Below are 18,907 nucleotides of genomic sequence, written 5' to 3'. Positions count from 1 at the left end.
TAGAAACTGTATATTCAAGCATAACTGTAAATACAAATATAACTGGTTATATTAGGCCAAAAAATATCAAACCCTGAATCACTTTAATCACAATTTAAAAACAATGCCAGCCAGCATATACATGTTAAACTGCTCCTTTTTAATCAACTCAAGTTACTAAAATGGCGACAACTGTGTGGTATTTTACAACAGAAAGACAAACTTTCTGTTGATTCTGCAACCACAGGTGATAGCATTATTAGGGGAAAAAAAAAAAAGAGAAATCTATTTAAAACTGACAGTTTAAGAAACTGAGCACACTTTTCTGGCTGAACATGCAACTAGGTGAAGTCACAGCTACACAAATATTATAAAGAGTAAATATCTCTTCTCTGATTTTATGATAAGATATTGGTAAGTACATACTTCTGTTCCTTCCAGAGACAGGCCGATTATTTAATTCATTTTCACTCATGCTCTCAGGGCAAATTTGCAAATTTGCTATTATTTTATTGTGAACCATAGTTCTTCCACAGAGATATCAAATCCAGTACATTCAGCTTCAATAAAAGAACTTTAAAAATTTGTAACCCATGATTTTCTTTTCCCAATCTTGCTTTGGACAACTGGTATACGAGTTCTGATGTGTATCCACAATTCCAGAAACTGGAATTATATTGTTTTCAAAGTTATGGTTTATCACATGCATTAATAGTATATTAAAGATACCACAGTCACTGTTTATAGAAATTAGGCACACCTGAATGGAGTGTTTGTAGGCTCAAGTAAAGTTTTGTGGCGAAGCAATGCAGGACCAGCAGCTAGGATATCTTCAGAAGCACGAACTGAAATATAATGTTGAGGTGGACCCCCATATAGCTCAAGATGTCGGAGAAGAACTTGTTCCCAGCGCTGTAGTGTTTTCAACACTGCATGGCATATTGGGGAGCTAACTGGAAGCTCTAAAAAAACAAGAATAATAAAAAACCCTTCCTTCTTCATTATAACCTTGACAAAAGATAATTCCAGAGGTGAAGGCTGAAGTGTACTTCAAATATCTCCAAAAATAAGCTTTATTCAAATCTCAACTTGGTATTTGCAAGTTAAAAAAAAAAAATAAAAAATGAACTGCTCTGTGCTAAAGAGGGGAGCAGACTTCTCCAGTGCTGACGTATTAAATATCATGGAACAGATCCTCCTGGAAGCTATGTCAATGCATGTGGATGATAGGCAGCTGACAGGAGAAAACCAGTATGGCTTCAGAAAGGGCAAATTGTGCTTGACTAACCTGGTAGCATTCTATGATGGACTGCCTGCACTGGTGGGCAAGGGAAGAGCAACTGATGTCCTTCACTTTTGACTTCTGTACGGCCTTTGACATGGTCTCACACAACATCCTTATCTCTAAATTGGAGCAATATGGATTTGATGAGTGGACTATTTGATGGATAAGGGAACTGGCTGAATGACTGCATCAAAGAGTTTGAATTAATGGTTCTATGTAAAATGTAAATCAGCAACAAGTGGCGTCCCTCATGGGTGCATACTGGGATCCGTCTCTTCAACATATTTGGTCATGATACAGGCAATGGTAGTGAGTGCAGCAAGTTTGCGGATAACACCAGGATGAGTGATGCAGTTGACTTACTAGAGTGAAGGGATGCCACTCAGAGGGACCTTGACAGGCTTGAGGAGTGGGACCCTTGGGAACCTCCTGAAGCTCATTCACAAGAACAAGTGCACCTGGCTCAGGGTAACCCCCAGCAATACAAGCTGCGGGTGGGGGGGAAGGTATTGAGAGCAGCCCTGTTGAGAAAGACTTAGGGATACCAGTGATGAAAAACTGTACCTGAGGAAGCAAATTTGCATGTGCAGACCAGAAAGCAAATCGCATCCTGGGCTGCATAAAAAGATGGGCATCCAGTAGGGTGAGGGAGGTGATTCACCCCCTCTTACTTATTCTCATGAGACCTTTCCTGGAATATTGCATCTAGCTCTGGGGTCCTCAGTACAAGCTAGTCATGGACCTATCAGAGCATGTCAGAAGGCTGGAACACCCATTCTATGAAGAAAGGCTTACACAGTTGGAGTTGTTCAGCTTTGAGAAGAACGTCTCCAGGGAGACCTTACTTCGATACTTAAAGCGGACTTACAAGAACAATAGAGAAAGACTTCACCAAGGCCTGTACTGACAGCAGAAGGAATAATGGTTTCAAACTAGAAGAGAGTAGATTTAGATTAGACAGAAAGACTTTTTTTGCGATGAGGATAGTGAGAAACCGGAGCAAGTTGCCAGAGAATTTGCAAATGCCCCATCCCTGAAAGTGTTTAAGGCCAGGTTAGATGGTGTTTTGAGCAACACAATTTAGTGAAAGATGTCCCCTGCCCATGAGAGATGGGTTGGACCTCTCTTTAAAGGTCTCTTCCAACACAAACTATTCCACAATTCTACAAAAAAGGGAATAATGTAACTTGAACTACAAAAAAAAGTAAGGTTTTCACCAAGAAGTAAATACTGCAAACATTCTTGTTCAACTAACAGGCAAAAAAAAACCCTACGTATGCAGACTTCTGCTAACTACTGAGTATTTCTTCTCACACAGACATCTTGTCCACCCATCATTTCATTTCATAGACATACTTATGTGATACATATTATTCCAAGATCATAAAAAGATTAAGAACTTTTGAGCTATAAATAAAGCTATGCCATACATATTATTCAACACATTACTGATTTTAAGTGTGGTTAAGTATAAAAAGACAACTCTGCTGCTTATTACCTGAAAGATCATGTCCAACCAAAGGGTAGAAAGTCTTCAAATTGTGAAGAACCAGCTGAACCATTGCCAATCTCATCAGTGACCAACTAACAAGAAAGCACTAGTAAGTCATTTACTAATAGGAAAATAAATTTCTCATTTAGTCATCGTTAGGATTTAAATTTAGAGCTTTAAATCCTCATTATAAATTGCTGAAAACTACAAACCACGTTTCAGAATACTATAATTAATCTGAATTCAGAAGTCACTATACCAAGTATTAATCAAATTATTATTATTGTGAAATACTACCTACTAAGTCTGGATAATGCACTGCCATGATTATCTCAAAAGTAAAAGGCCAGAAATGCAAGTCTAGCGATTACAGAATATCTTTCATTCTGAAGAGTTATTTACCTGTATGAATTTGAATTAGAATGCTCTTGATTATGTGAATTTGATGCAAACGCATCTCCATCAATATCTTCATCATCTTCACCACTTTCCTGACTTCCTTCTGAATCATATTCCACTCTACTTTGTGATGGAAGAAAAGGCTAAAAATTTAAACAATATTCATTGAGTATCTTCTACCAATATTTAGTTTTAAATTATCTTTTAAAAAATACACCATTACAATATCTAATGCCTTTTACAAAATACACCATTATAATATCTAATGCCTTTTACAAAATACACCATTATAATCTCTAATGCCTTTTACAAAAAAAGCAGAATATCTTACAGTTAATAACATTTGGAGTTTGTACGTCATGAGAGGGTAACTGTCCATGAGCATTGCCTACTTTAACAGCTTTTACATGACTCAAAACACGAATGCTGACAATGAAATTACTAGCAGTTTTCCAATTTATATTTTGCTTTAGATTCACATCAGATATATCAAATAACAAATAGAACACACAAACTTGTTATTTGTCAGAGAAGCCAAAACCCCCAGTGTATATTCTGTAGTTCTTCTAATGGCTCAAAGGACTAAACAACAAGAAAATCCTATCCCCAGACTATAGTGTTCAACATTTACAAGCCCACTATCAGGGTGTCACTGAGTTATTAAACATTTGTATTTCCTTTCTCCTAAATTACTGCTTATGTATTTTTTTTCCTGATACTGAATCATAGAACAGTTAAGGTTGGAAAGGACCTTAAGATTATCTAGTTCCAAACCCCTGCCATGGGCAGGAATGCCTCACACCAGACCATGTCACCCAAGGCTCTGTCCAACCTGGCCTTGAACACTGCCAGGGACGGAGCATTTACCACTTCTTTGGGCAACCCGTTCCAGTGCCTCACCACGCTCACAGTAAAAAGCTTCTTCCTTATACCTAACCTGAACTTCCTCTGTTTAAGTCTGAACCGATTACCCCTTGTCCTACCACTACAGTCCCTAACGAACAGTCCCTCCCCAGCATCCTTGTAGATCCCCCCTTCAGATACTGCAAGGCTGCTATGAGGTCTCCATGCAGCCTCCTCTTCTCCAGGCCAAACAGCCCCAGCTTTCTCAGCCTATCTTCATACGAGAGGTGGTCCAGCCCCCTGATCATCCTCATGGCCCTCCTCTAGACTTGCTCCAACAGCTCCATATTGCTAATATTTAATACAGAAATGTACCATACAACTCCGTGCAATTATGTAGCTTTCTACAAAGGAAAATCTGCCACAGCAGACTTGACAAATGACAACGTAATTTGATTTCTAGTAAGTACACATATTCATTTCACCTATTTGAAACAGACATAAAAAGCTACTCACATTTCCCTGTTCATCTAAATATCTGATCCATAATTAACTATACATTTATATTCTGCAACTGTAAAAAGCAATGTTTTGTTCATACAATTATCTGAAAACAAATTTATTTTGTAACAACAGTTTTTAAAACAGCTCTTTCAAAAATACCTACAGTCAGTGTGTTAGAAAAAGCTAAAGATAAGTAATAAAAACAGGCAGCTTATCACACATGTAAATTGATACCTAGAATAAAGACTAAGAAAAAACAAAATCATCATTCCACAAGTGACAGGAGAAAATTAACTGTCATAAGAGCAAAAAATTACCTTCGCAATGAAATAATCCCAGATGCTAAGCTCAGGAGGAATAAATCTTTCTTTGTAAAACGGAGATTCTTGGTCTACCAATGACAATGCAGGCAACTGAGAACTCTCTTTTGGAGACGTTTCTGATGACAGTCTGTAACGTTTTTGCTGTTTCTCTCCATCATCTACAGAGGAAGAAAATACAGTATGTTGCTTTAAATTGTCTGCTCTTCCTCCCTACTGTTTTTAATAAAGGGGTTTATAATGGAAAATAAAAAAATTCCTTGTTATATTTTTCAGAATTTTATCTTAACATTTGAGTAGCAAATAAGCACAGACAACGTTAATCCCCAAATTTGCAAAACTAATATATAACTAGAACTCTAGAAGGGTAAAATCCCCCCCCCAAATAGTACAGTAGAATACACCCATAACTGTGGGAGAAGCATTCTTCCTAACAAAGATGACATTGTTGCTTGAGCAACAATACTGCAAAACTAAATTACTTTAATAAGCATTACTGAATGCCGATTTTGCTTGGTTTTTAAGACCAGGTATGGATTTTGTCTTTCATAATTCATACTGCAAATATTCAAGACTGTCACTCCTAATCCAAGTTTCAACTCCACATCTCCTTCCACAGAAGTGTGTACTTTTTTCTAGATTGTACAATTTCAATAAATCTGTATGCCCTGAGAATGTATTTCTCCAGCAAATACGGAAGGTTCCTAGGAAGAGTATGGAGTGAATCCTTCATAAACCCTCCATATGGGGCTATCGTAAGTCAAATCAAACACGTGATCGGGAAAAGCCAGCACCAATTCACTAGGGGCAAACTGTGCTTGATAAACCTGATCACCTTCTACAACAAAGTAATTTGCTCAGCTGATGCTGTTTGGGCAGTGGACATGTCTACCTGGATTTCTCCAGGTTTTCATCCTTCTCCTACAGAAGCTCATGCATTATGGTCTCAATGAATGGACTGGGCAGTGGGGGGTGAAGTGGCTGACTGGCTGCACCCAGACTGTAGTGAACAGCTTCCTTTCCAGCTGGTGACCTGTCACTAATGGGATCCCCCAGGGATCGATATTGGGCCCAGTGTTGTTCAGTGTCTTCATAAATGATTTGGAAGATGGGATTGAATGTACCCTGATGAAGTTCAGCAATGATACTGAACTGCATGGGGAACTGGATGCTTCAGAGAGGAAAGCCACCCTGAAGGATGACCTGGATAGGTTGGAAGAGTGGGCTCACAAGAACCTTATGAAGTTCAGCAAGGACAAGTGTAAGTTTAAGTCCTGAGAAAACACAATCCAGGATTGCACCAGACTGGGATCTGCCTGGCTGGAAAGCAGCTCTGTGGAAAGGGACCTGGGGGTCCTAATGGACAACCAGCTCATTATGGGTGTGCAGCAAAGAAAGCCAACAGGATGCTGGATTACATCAACATCAACAATGAAGGCCAAAAGGATGTAGGGTTACACCCACAAGGGCATCATCAGCAGAGATAAAGATGTAATTGTCCCACTCAGCACTTGTCAGGCCACATCTGAAATACTGTGTCCAGTTTTGGTCCCTGCTATACAAAAAAGATGTGTTTAGAGAAGGACCAGGAAGATGATCGAAGGGCTGGGAAGCTGCACAACAAAAGCCTGAGAGACCTGGGTTTGTTCAGCCTGGAGAAAAGGCAGCTCAGGAGACACCTTATCCCCATGTTCCAGTATTTAAAGGATAGCTACAGAGAAGATGGAGACTGCCTTTTTAAAAGGAGTCACATGAAAAAGAAATCTGTTTTTTATTTTCAAGTATGCACATGCAATGCATGGGGATGAGTTGCTATTGTGAAACAACTGAATGGGTCCAAGATGTAGGTAAAACAAAGAAAGCTAAAACATTAAGATAAAAAGGGAGTCAATTTTCTGAACTGCCTTTTGAAGTTCTCAATACTTTCCACAATTATGTAACCAACTACTGAACATTTATTTTTTTCTTAAGCACCTCAAAATCTCCCTTTTCCATGTAAGGTTTGAAAACCAATGACATCATCCAAAGGAATCACTGAGCACATGCAAGTTCCACCCCACCACTTTTTTTTTTAATTAGGTGTGGCAAATTATTTTTTTTTTAAATTAGGTGTGGGGAAGAAGAGTACAGCAAAAAAAATTGGCTGTTTCTTGTTTAATTAAACAGGCTTTTGTTTTGTATAGATCAATAATGAGAGCAGAAAGCTAGCCAGAAAAGACCTCATCTAAACAGGTCTTAAGTAAGCGGAATATGGGTTGCATTATGATTTGAGGCTTTGGCTGATGTGACAGCAGTAATAGACAGGCTCCAAGAAAGCAAATGTGCAGGCTAGAAGACCTGACTATCACTGAGCATCAACATGTTGGTCCAGACTGGTTGCAAGGATGAACTAATAGGAACATCACAAACGCAAATTGATGCTTTATTAATTTAGCTTTCCTTATTCCCTTCTACTTCTAAGGACCCACAGAAACAACTTCCACTGAAACCTGTGAAATTACTTTGTCCAGTTAACACTGCTGGGGATGGCACAAAAAGAACCAACATCTATGCTGGGCCTATGTGCCACAAGTGAACTACTAACAAAGAAATACTTCCTATACCTTTTTTTTCTGTTGGTTTGTTTATGTGTCTTATCTAAAGGAGACTTTTGACTCTTGACAGACGTTTGAAAGACTATTCCCTTCAAAACTCTTTTGGGTACTTCAATCACTTGAAAACAGAAGGTCTAACACTCTGGACAAGAGAAAAACTGCTCATTTGGAACAGTTATATTCCACACATAAGACTTACATGCTTGTAACACTAACTGAACCAACTGTGAACCCTGAGGGAGATAAATTTTAAGTTGATTTTTAAAAAAATACTTTGCTGGTTTGGGTTGGCTTTTTTTACCTTATAACTATGATGATTTTTTTTTTTTTAATGGGAAAACGCTCTTTATTCACAGTGGCTGATGGAATTTTTCATCATTTCTGGTTATTTTTAGACCAGAAAAAACCCCACACCTTTGAAGAGATTTTCCACCCCCAATGCCACAGGCAGCAACATTTCCACTAGACCAGATTGCTCAAAGCCCTGTCCAACCTGGCCTTGAACATGCCAGGGATGGGGCAGCCACAGCTTCTCTGGACAACCTGTTCCAGTGCCTCACCACCCTTACAGTAAAGAATTTCTTCCCAATGTCTAACATAAACCTTGCTTGTTTCAGTTTAAAGCCATTCCCCCTTATCCTGTCACTACCTGCCCTTGTAAAAAATCCCTCTCCAGATTTCTTGTAGGCCCCTTTAGGTACTGTAAGGCTGCACTAAGATCTCCCCTGAACCTTTTCTTCTGCAGGCTAAGCAAACCCAACTCTCTCAGCCTTCCTTCATAGGAGAAGTGAGCTATAAAATCATAGAATCATAGAATGGTTAGGGTTGGAAACGACCTTAAGATCATTAAGTTCCAACCCCCCTGCCATGGGCAGGGACACCTCGCTCTAAACCATATCACCCAAGGCCTCGTCCAACCTGGCCTTGAACACTACCAGGGATGGAGCATTCACAACCTCCTTGGGCAACCTATTCCAGTGCCTCACCACCCTCACAGTAAAGAATTTCCTCCTTATACCCAATCTAAGCTTCCTCTGTTTAAGTTTTAACCCATTACCCCTTGTCCTATCACTACAGTCCCTAATGAAGAGTCCATCCCCAGCATCCCTATATGCCCCCTTCCCTACTGGAAGGCTGCTGATAAATCATTTATATATAGAAGCTAATAAAACCTGAAGACAATATTTTATCTTTCATCTTGAAATTTGGGTATTTTAATTCTTTTTTGCACTATTATTGTGATTTTCACACACACACTGTTAAGGATATTACTGAAATCCACTTACCTGTACTAAAAGTTGCAAATATAATAGCTGCAGTAAAATGCATTTTCATTTCATTATCTAAAGTTCATCAGCTAAGAAAGAGCATGCACATGCATCACTACAAAATTTTAGCAATTGCTTAAAAAAAAAAAAAGAAAAAAGGAGAAATTCACTGAGCATGAAAGAAGGAGCAAGTGTTGCATGATAGAGAAATAAGCAAGTATATGCTTGCAGGTTGTTTTTCTAAACAAAATTGAAAAAGCAAATTATTTTAAAACAGTACTTTTTTCATTCTGTTGGATTATTCTTGGCATTTTTAAGAATACTGCAGGCTAGTCATTGCAAAAAAATAAATCAATATTTAGGACAAATGAAAGTACAACCTCCTAAATGGTTTGAAATTTAGTACTACTAATGCTTTTTCTTTTCATTCTAAAAATCTTTGAATAAATTAAGAAAAATCATTAAATCTAACTTTGTCATTTGGGATTTCAGATTACCAATTATATTCACTTTCAAATTTCTCATATTTCTAGTTAAAATTTTTACACGCTTTTTGCATTCAAAACATTTATCTTTGGTACAAATGGAAAATTTGTCTTATTTTCTGTGAATATTGGAATTTTTCAGATATGGAAAATGCTTCTATTTCTGCCAAGATCTAACACATGCAGTGATATTCAAAAAGCCTGTTGCCCATGTCACCTTCCTTCCACCTTCCCAAGAAGACCTAAAAGGCAGATCTCTTACAATTTCCCCATAACTTAAAAAACAAATCAGTTGCTCTATTTTATTGAAGGCTCTATACAGGCACAAAGCTTCAACACCCCAACACCCAATGAAAAATGCCATTCTTCATTAAGAGATGTAAAGTTACAGACAGCATCACCCCTGACTGCAAGCATCAACAAGGATCAGCACTGCTGAAGCCTAGAACAGAGTGGAATGATAGAGACATGACAAAGAAATACTGATTTTTATCACATCTCAAATCACTTTAGCAAATGTAAAGCCCTGAAAAGATATCTAATTCTTTGGGAAGCCATGAAAGCCAACAGAAACAACAGCGTGGTGAAAATCTACACTACTGGACATCTTGACTTTAAATCTAAAAGGAATTTGCTTTTTGTAAGGTTACTAATCCCGAAATTTTCAACATGATGTTCTGCTTACTCATGGGCAATAGCTTGTGTGGCCAAGGTGATGAACTTAATGAATTAGCACTCAACATCAGCAACTACAATTAAGCTAGAGTTTGATTACTGTATGTGACCAAGACTGTAAAGTTTTTGTTATACTTATGCTCTACTAATGACTACTGCAAATCACTGAAAAGCTGAAAGAGAGTATATATTCTAAGGTTTCTTCTACTGAGCCATAAAAAAACCCTCTATCTTTCACAGTGCAAACACTGTTTTAATGGCTGACTTAACTAAGAATATGACAGTAATGGTGAGAAGACAACGACTTCAATGTAGAATAGAAAGGCCACAAAAGTTAATGAAGTATGCAGTACTCCAAAGTACCATTAGAAAATGAGCCCACCGTTGCAGTCTCTAATTCTGAGTTAGAATTTAAGACAATTATTCTCACACTGATGTCAAAGTTTCCATTACTGATAATATCATAGGGAATTCTGCATTAAAAAGGAGCAGTTCAGCATGGCTGTTGTAAGTCTTACACAAGTTGGAAGGTTTAAAAAAATGATTAAAAAAAAAATATAAAAATTATTATGTTTTTTAAAATCTATCTTCTGAGATTAAGCCATGCCTGGAGACAAAGTCTAAATAGAAGATTTTTACTGTTGTTTCTGATTTGATGGTGAGCCTGAGTAGCAGGTACATAGTAGTACGCTGGAAGTCCAAACCAGAAAGCTTCTAGTCCAAAGCATCACTAATGCAAGTTCAGGTTTTGTTGTTGTTATTTTGTTTTAGATTCTGGATCAAACCTACTCAATAGTAGGTACAGCAAGCAGATAAATGCAAGAGTACCAAGGGTTTGGATTTTCTTTACAATTGCCTAAGCAAAATTGGCCAAATGCTACATTCACGTTCCACTTAGATGCTCTGTTACTTTAAACAATGTTAAGATTAATGAAAATCTGTTAAGAAGTATGTTTTCTAGGTGGTCATCAGCAAGCAAAAGCTACAAATTAATTCAGAGGATCTAACAAGAAATGCATGCATAAGATGACAGCAGAACTGCACATCCTGCTAAAATTTATCCATGTATGGATAAATTTTACATGCATGTCCTCATTATCAAGGCATCTATTTCTCAAAACCTGTGGCATGTTAGGCAAAACTGGTTAAAGGAACAGCCGAGAATGTTTATATTTCTCTCTACCAAAGTACTCAGAAATAATAATTTCTGTTAAAACTTTCTTTTTAATTGCTTGGGAAGTTAGGACAAACAGTGGAGAAAAATACCTTGTCGTAATAGTCAAGTATTAGTAGATTTCTGATTTTCTACATCTGAAACCCAAAATGACAACTTTGAGTCTATAGAGTGTTCTTGTAAAATACTCAAGTTTAGGAAGTAGTTCTGCATTTAATTTACTCCTGTAGCATGGAATAATTGAATGTATGAAATGGGATTATGGATTTCTAACTGGTAAAGCCAAACTCAAACTTTTCCTTAAAAAAACTCCAGATTACAGAAAACCTACCATCTCTATATAGAGTTCAGTTATGAAAAAGCTTTCTGAGGCAGTTTTGAAGATAAACTATATGGTAAATATGATTCTGAAAATAACTACTATGATCAACAATAGGGTTATTTTTCAGGTGTTAATTGCCTCTTTATAAACAAAACATCTGTAGTATTAAGAAATAATGTAAATTTTCAAATGCTAATTCAGTTTGTCAAAACATATCCACAAAACCAAGAAACACAGCTGGAAAGTATAACATGTTAGGCAGCTCTAAAAAGCATTCAAACTGCTGTGCTTTATTTGAGCTTTACTGTGAAAAAGGCAATAAACTGATGTTTTTTTTTTTACTCAGAATAATTCCTAACAAAAGTCAGGATTTTCCAAGACTACCAGGAACTATTTTTATATTCCTGTTATTCAGTTTTTGTCTAAAAGAAAGATTACGTAAGTTCGAAGGGACCTGATCCAACCCCTTCCTCAGAACAGGGCTAATTTAGGTGACTACCTAGTTTGTTCATGTCTTGCATAACCCCAAAGATGGAAACTCCACAACCCCTCTAAAGCTCTCTTCCAGTGTTTAATTATTACTAAAAGTTAGAATTCAAAAAGGTCCTTTCTTCCCCCAAATTTTCAGTTTCAGCATCTTGATTCTTCCAGCAACAGTTTTACCAACTCTGTGATCAAACACCTAGCATTCATTTTTAAGAAAAATATACATTATGGAGGAATTCAGTATACATTTCAAAACACTGTTCTATGTAAAGACAATTATTTTATCGTTTTAAAACAGCAGCAGCATTGATACAACTCAGTATACAGTTACCAGCACCTAGGAAACTTTGAATTGGCAACAGCCAGTTATAGCTTCCAACAATTCCGATATGGCAAATATATTTACTTTAAAGTAATAATGAGAAATATTTATTCAATACCACAGTGAAAACTCATCAGATCTAGAACAGGAACTCAATTTTGATTAAAGATCTCTTAGAAAAGTATTTTCAGAGTAATGTCTGACAAAGTCTGTATTTAAATAGACTACATTTTCAGTTTGCCTTAAAAGCAAGGTAAGACACTTTTATATATAGCATACATCTAATAGCAATGATATAACAAAAAATATAGTTTAAATTACATTTTATATATATGTTCAGATGTGATATACTAAGTCACCATAGCTTAAATAAATTTATCTTCACTAAATCTTCCTCTTTAAAACTATCTGTAGGAACATTGCTCCTGGTTTTCTAGAAGTCCAACTAAATTATAAAGCAGAAATCTATGCCAAAAAGAAAAGCATTACAGAATTAATTCTGGGCCTTATGATAATTTGCAATCATCTGAATACAGAACTTGAGGATCCTTTGCTTTCCTAAAGCCTTCTTAGACTACCAAACTGAGTAGCAACAAGACACCTTTTCTTTGTAATGTCTAGGACAAACACTTAGAAATCCACATGCATCATAATGGTTATATTAAAAAAGCAAAACAAGCAGCTTTCCAACAAAGATACGAAACACTTCTGATCCTTTCAAACCATGGTCAAAGTAATTTTACATTGAATATTGATTTCAAATTAAGTGTAATAAAACTACACCACCACTGAATTTAAAAAAAAAAAAAAGACCAAATTCAACTGCTGCTTTAATTAAAAAAAAATCACATTGAATTTGATGTCATGGCTTGCAAACAGAAGTTTTTCCGTCTTTCTACATATGCAAAAAAAAAAAAAAAAATCACACATAGCAAACTGCATGTAAAGGCCTAGTACTAAATCTCGTATCTTGCCTGAAAATTTGGTAGGACTATGAGTACTGAAGGTGGCAAGGGATTTGGAAAACCCCACACATTCCATGGAGAACACTACTACCTGATGTGGGCTAGGCATTGGGAAGTGCCTACCTGCCAAAGAGAGAAAACATACTGTATTTGTAAAATGGGAATATATTCCTGTTATGAGAGAATTGGAAAGCTTAAATATTAGCATTAAAAACGAGGCTGCAACAGTATTGAAAATTTTCTCTTTAAGATTAACTTCATCTCATCGCATTACAGCAGTTGTGCTACTTGGAAGGATTCACTTCTGTTTCCTACACTATTCTACACAGTATCTACACCAGTTTTACTGAATTTTTACTGAACATGAACTACTTAAAGCAATTACTCTTAAGCTTTCAGCAGTCACATCATTTTCTTAAGAGATCCAGAAAACAAATATACATAAACAAACACAACTAACCAGGTTTTGTCTTTAATTGAAATTGTCCTCTGCTGGGTGTATGAGCTCCTCCTCCAAAGACAGCAGACCACATCTTATTGTTAAGTGGATGAGCCATAATTCTATACAATTCATTGCTAGAATGTGTGGCTAGGCCATGAATGAACAGACTCAGGTATACTGCAGTTAGAATTTCACAGAGTAGAACCGTGAGACCTGGCTGAGCTTCCTCACCAGCAGAATTCAAGAGACGTATTAGAGCTGTTATTCCTGTTTAAAAAAAAAAGAAATGGGGAGAAAAAAACAACAGCATATATATGTGTGTGAACATATTCCAGTTTATCATGGTATCTTAACTGGCAAACTTGTATTATTTAGTAACTTCTACTGTAGAAAAATTCTACTGTTTAGAGGAAATTGAAAACTCCACAAAGTGACATGCTGTTTCTTTTCAACAGTTTATTATAGCTTTTCAGCTTCATATTTTGGACTAACAGTTACAGAAATACATCGCAACTTTTCAAGGATAAGGGGGGGAATCACACAAAACCATTAAAATTTGGGGATATATCTTAAAAACCTGGCAACTTTAGTTCAACTCCCTGTTACTGAAACTCTATGATACATTTGGTTCCATTACTTAGATGAATCTTCCCCCCATGTCTCAAGCTCTCTCTTTAATTCTTTGAGTAGGGAGTTAGCTTTTTACTATTCTCTACTTCGCCTTACAGTATATTCAGTACATAACATCCAAATCTTATATTTAAAATACTAATTTCTCACTGACTTTCTTGTGGCGCTTGTTTCACCAGTTTGGTTTGTAACTCCAGTGTAACACTGGAAGTTGAAATGTTAAGATTTTCACTTTACAGTGGTAAAAATCAACTAAAAATCATGGGCATGAACTTGAACTATACATTTTCTGACAAGCGTCCTTTCACCCAAGTACTAAGTATCTTACAGGGTTTTTATGCTCCCAACAATCGCTGTAGATTTTCAGATCTGGCTCTGACTATGCTACTTTGTGCACCTAAATGAAAATACAAATAGCGGTGGCCAAAGAACTATGTTTTGTGTCATATTCTGCCATTTGCACATAAATCATGGGAAGCTTTAAAAAGAAAAACAGTTCAAGGTAATGTCACCTGTAAGCACAATTGCTAACAATCCCTTGTCTCAGAAATTTAACTCTGCGACTAATGAAATAAGGAGAAAACAGGTGACAACCTGATTTCTTTCTAAAATCTGTAGATTCAGTGATAGAATATTATGCAGAAAAAAAATCAACAGTGGAGCATCACCACAAAGACTGCTTAAGGTTCTCTAAAAGATTTTCTTTATGTGAAATATTCTTACTGAAAAAAGAAACGCCATAATTTGAAAGCATGTTTCTTGGAAACACATTAGTCATGTAAACTGAAGCCCATATAGGCATGTATTACATAGTTTACACTCCCTTTAATGTGACCAGTGTAGCTTCACTAACATAAACTCCAGCACACACTGACGATTACTTGAAGTAATTCTTTGTAATTAGCTGCAACCTTGAACTTTTACAGCTACCTAAGAGCACAACTCATTATAAACTTGTCATTTTCGATAGTTTCAAGTTAGTTCAAAAATTGTACATAAGCAACAACCATTCTGAGAAGGAGCACAAACTAAGATAGTCTTTCAAGTCCTTCCCAAGTGAAATGGAGTAACAGCGAGACTCACCTGGTGCCACCAGAGGAAGCAAGTACAGCACAGGACTCCACTCCGCTTTGTTTACCTGCCCTTTGTGAGAGCCCCACTAGCATTTTTTAGCAAGAGAAAGCAATCTAAGTAATTTTGACTTTGTGAATAACTAGAGGTACTAGCTTGCAGCTTTTGAAAAATGAAGATAAAATTTTATTGTAAGAAATTACTTTTACCATGCAGCTTTTATGAATACTACTAGAAAGTCCAGAGCACAGCTACATGCTCTTATAGCAGATCCAGCCAATTTTTCCTTAAGGGTAAAGAAACAAACCAATGCCAGATACCTGGCCACTCAGCAGGTGATGTACTGGGAGTCACTGTTTCTTCTAAGCTTGATGTTCTTAGAGAACGGCGCTGAGTTAATAGCACTGTCTGATACACTGTTCCAGTGAACTGGTTTGCTTGAAATGAGCTGTGAAACAGAAAAGTGGGATGAGGTATTAGAAAAAATAAAGAAAAAAGTGATGTTTAAAACTATTTAAGTGATAGCCCTTTCTTCTAGATGTAGGCAAGTGTGAGCACTGCCTTCTGATGCACTACATATTATAACATCACTACAGTAAGACAATGTGTTGACCATTCTCTAAAAAGTACCTTTCATAGGCCCTTACCTGTAGCTGTGACCATCACAAAGACATTGGTAGATGCAGGCAGAGAGTGATGCTGCTAAGGTATGCATTACATATATCTGTAAGAAAGTTTTTATAGAACATATTACACTCGAACAGTGATTAGTAATCACAGCCTTTCATGCATACAGATTTGTAACAGTGGAACAAGCACTGAACATGGAAAGTGTAAGTATTTATGGCAAAACTCCAGAACCTTTTCTTCAGAACTCATTTCAGATATATTAAATCACTTTGCAATAAGGATGGGGAAGCACACATTCAGCCCACCAACCCATAATGACAGATCAGCTGTAACAGCAATGTTATAAATTAAGAAACAACATTATAAATTAAGAAATAGCAACATGTTAAACCTCTACACAACAGTCATGAGTAACTATACACTAAGACAGCAGCAATGTTCTGGTTCAGAATACAAAGGTTTAACTTCAGAACAAAAATTACAACACAGCTTATTTCTAGAAATGAGTTTATTATACTTATTTTTCTGTTTGCTCTGAAAAGAAGCACTGACTAGGAACTGAGCAATCTCTTGAGTGTTCTCTAAGGAATCCCTAGTAAAAGCAAACATGATTTGGGACCCAACACTTAGAAAAGTTCAGGAAAAATTTAACCTAACACCTTAAGTTTTGGTTTCCAGTCCAAGGCTGCATATAGAAGATGTCTTACAGAGACATAACTTTAAAAACCCAGACTCTATTTGACTGTATGAACGTATATACTGTTACACAAAAAAAGAAGTCTTGAGTTTACTGCACTTTGATGACAATTAGTTTGTATATTTAAAAACTTATCTTTACTTAGGTTTAGGACTGAAGCACGGTTTACCATTAATGTAAAAGAAATAATGGTCATACTGTCATAAAGACAAACATGACACTGATAGTGTAGGAATACAGCATGTTTCCCGTAACAGATGTCATCTTGGACAAATATCCAGTCCCAAGAGAGGACAATTTAATTCAGCTGTTGAAGCAGATGCTCAGCACCTCAACAATAAGTAAAAATCAGTGGACATTATTTTAGCTCAAGATAACTACTACAGAAAATACTTATATTCCACAGTTTTATGACTTTTCACAGGTATGAACACCAGAAAGTTTTCATGCTTTCAGAAGAGATTTATTTTTTTAGCAAATTTAACAGTGATGACAGCAATAAACCCCCAAAAGTAAAAGAAACACATACCTTGTTGTTCTGACTATCTGGATGAGGTGGTGAATCAAGGTTTACTATGGAGTGCAATATATCATGAGTTAAGTTACCAAGATGTAACAATGGATTAGCCACCACTGTTTTGGCACTTGCTGTGCAAGCAAATAGGAGAGGTATGGAACTCTGATCTGGCAGAGGGCTGGAAGGTATCTGTATTGACTGCTCCTAAAAAAAGGCAAAAAACACATATAAAGTGATAGTACAGATTCCTAAAGGGAACAGAACATTTGAAAGAAGGGGATTCTAAACAACAAAATCCCCATAACCTAGAGAAAATGTAGTATGCAAAAAGCATTGTTATTTATACAGAACAGGTACATACTACTGTAGGAAAACTTCAAAATAATATTAAGCACATTCCAAAAAATCTGTAAAAAAACTTAAAGCAGAGAAAACACAAGCTAAGCTCTCCCACATACCTGCTGAGATTCTTGCAGTAGCAGAATTAATTCCATTCTGACTGATGCCAAACCTCCACCATGAGAGCCATGAAGTATACAGTAACTAAGGAACATTCTTAGGAGAGACTGGTATTTCAGGAGCCACTGCCGTCTCTTCTGAAAGTCTTCTTTCTGTAGTATATGTTTTTGCTGGTCAGCTAAATCTTCAGTGTTTTCATGTAATGTAGTTTCCTTTGGCATCACACTAATTTCTGAGTGTGTATCTTCAACACTATAATCACATGTCTTTTGAAGAGCTACCACTTCTCTTTCAAGCCATTGATAAAGCTGATACCTCAACTTCCCACCATCTATTTCATAACCAGTAGACAGCGTACGAAGCTCTACAGTAAGAATTTTAAGGCATGCTCTAAACTTCAGTTGTGCTGAAATTACATCTTCTGATTGACTTAGAATATCTTTGTCATCAACTACACTGAAAGATTCTGTGTAGCTAGAACTTGCTTCATATAATTTTTCAGTTTTCTTCAGAGGTTTTAGCTCTTTCATTACCAGGGAAGAATCTTCACTCTCACTTCCATCACTGTCTGACTGTAGTTTTAAGGGCTCATCTTGGAATATCACACCTGGCTGGCTCCATTCAAAGGAAAGAGTTGAACTTGAATGTTTTCCTGATGAACAATCTGAAGAGGAACCTAGACCATTCAGCACTGGCTGTGACCAATCAATACTGGAAGACTGGTCTTTTGTTTCTAACTCTTTAACTGGAGAAGATGGTGAGAAGTCTTTACTAGTATCCATTAAACTAGGAGATCTACAGAATGACTTTGACCTCATGACAACTTTGGGCATCTTTGATAACACTTCTAATGCCAGCATAGGACAACCAGCTTTTAGATGAGCATATGCAGTGGTAAAAAACAGCTGTCTTTCACCCACGTTGATTTTGTCAGCTAATCCATTTTCTACTGTTAGGCAAATGTGTGTGGAGGATGTATCAGAAGAGCCAAAATGACGTCTCAACAAGAGAGGATGTGTTCTTAAATAGTTATAGAAGTTAAACACTGCAGGGTTACAACTTGATGAGCCATCTCCTTCACCTGAAAAGATATTGAATCATGAGGAAAAGATACCATTCTGTATGGAATAATCCAGCTGCGAACTTCCAAGTTCAGAAGGCTATAAGGTCTTAAGGTTCATTCTATAGTTTACTTCATTGTACCTCCCTTTTCACCTTCCTTTGTACCTTTATCATTTAAGTATCCTGGGAGGGAGGCCACTGTCAAACCTAATCACTACTAAAAAAAGAAACTTGAGTGGGAGAGCAGATAAGACCATTAGAACAGCTGAATTTACTTTCCTTGCAG

General features: G+C 36.8%; 1 protein-coding gene across 1 annotated transcript in view; it reads right to left on the bottom strand.

Annotated features, from left to right (window-relative positions):
* DMXL1 (Dmx like 1) overlaps positions 1–18,907 on the bottom strand; it is a 75,385-nt gene that overhangs the window by 13,890 nt on the left and 42,588 nt on the right. The window contains exons 24-33 of the mRNA XM_061361038.1: positions 17,559–18,640; positions 17,113–17,304; positions 15,904–15,980; positions 15,577–15,704; positions 13,574–13,822; positions 13,123–13,236; positions 4,820–4,983; positions 3,159–3,298; positions 2,763–2,848; positions 740–941 (exon numbers count right to left, since the gene is read on the bottom strand). Of these exons, the coding sequence (XP_061217022.1) occupies positions 740–941; positions 2,763–2,848; positions 3,159–3,298; positions 4,820–4,983; positions 13,123–13,236; positions 13,574–13,822; positions 15,577–15,704; positions 15,904–15,980; positions 17,113–17,304; positions 17,559–18,640 (2,434 nt within the window). The remainder of the gene's footprint in view (positions 1–739; positions 942–2,762; positions 2,849–3,158; positions 3,299–4,819; positions 4,984–13,122; positions 13,237–13,573; positions 13,823–15,576; positions 15,705–15,903; positions 15,981–17,112; positions 17,305–17,558; positions 18,641–18,907) is intronic.

This window comes from Neopsephotus bourkii, unplaced genomic scaffold (genome assembly GCF_033783945.1).
Source record: "Neopsephotus bourkii isolate Nb327-2 ecotype Australia unplaced genomic scaffold, CSIRO-AGI_Nbou_v1 NB_1049, whole genome shotgun sequence".
Lineage (NCBI taxonomy): Eukaryota > Metazoa > Chordata > Aves > Psittaciformes > Psittacidae > Neopsephotus > Neopsephotus bourkii.
This window is presented reverse-complemented; position numbering and strand designations above follow the sequence as displayed.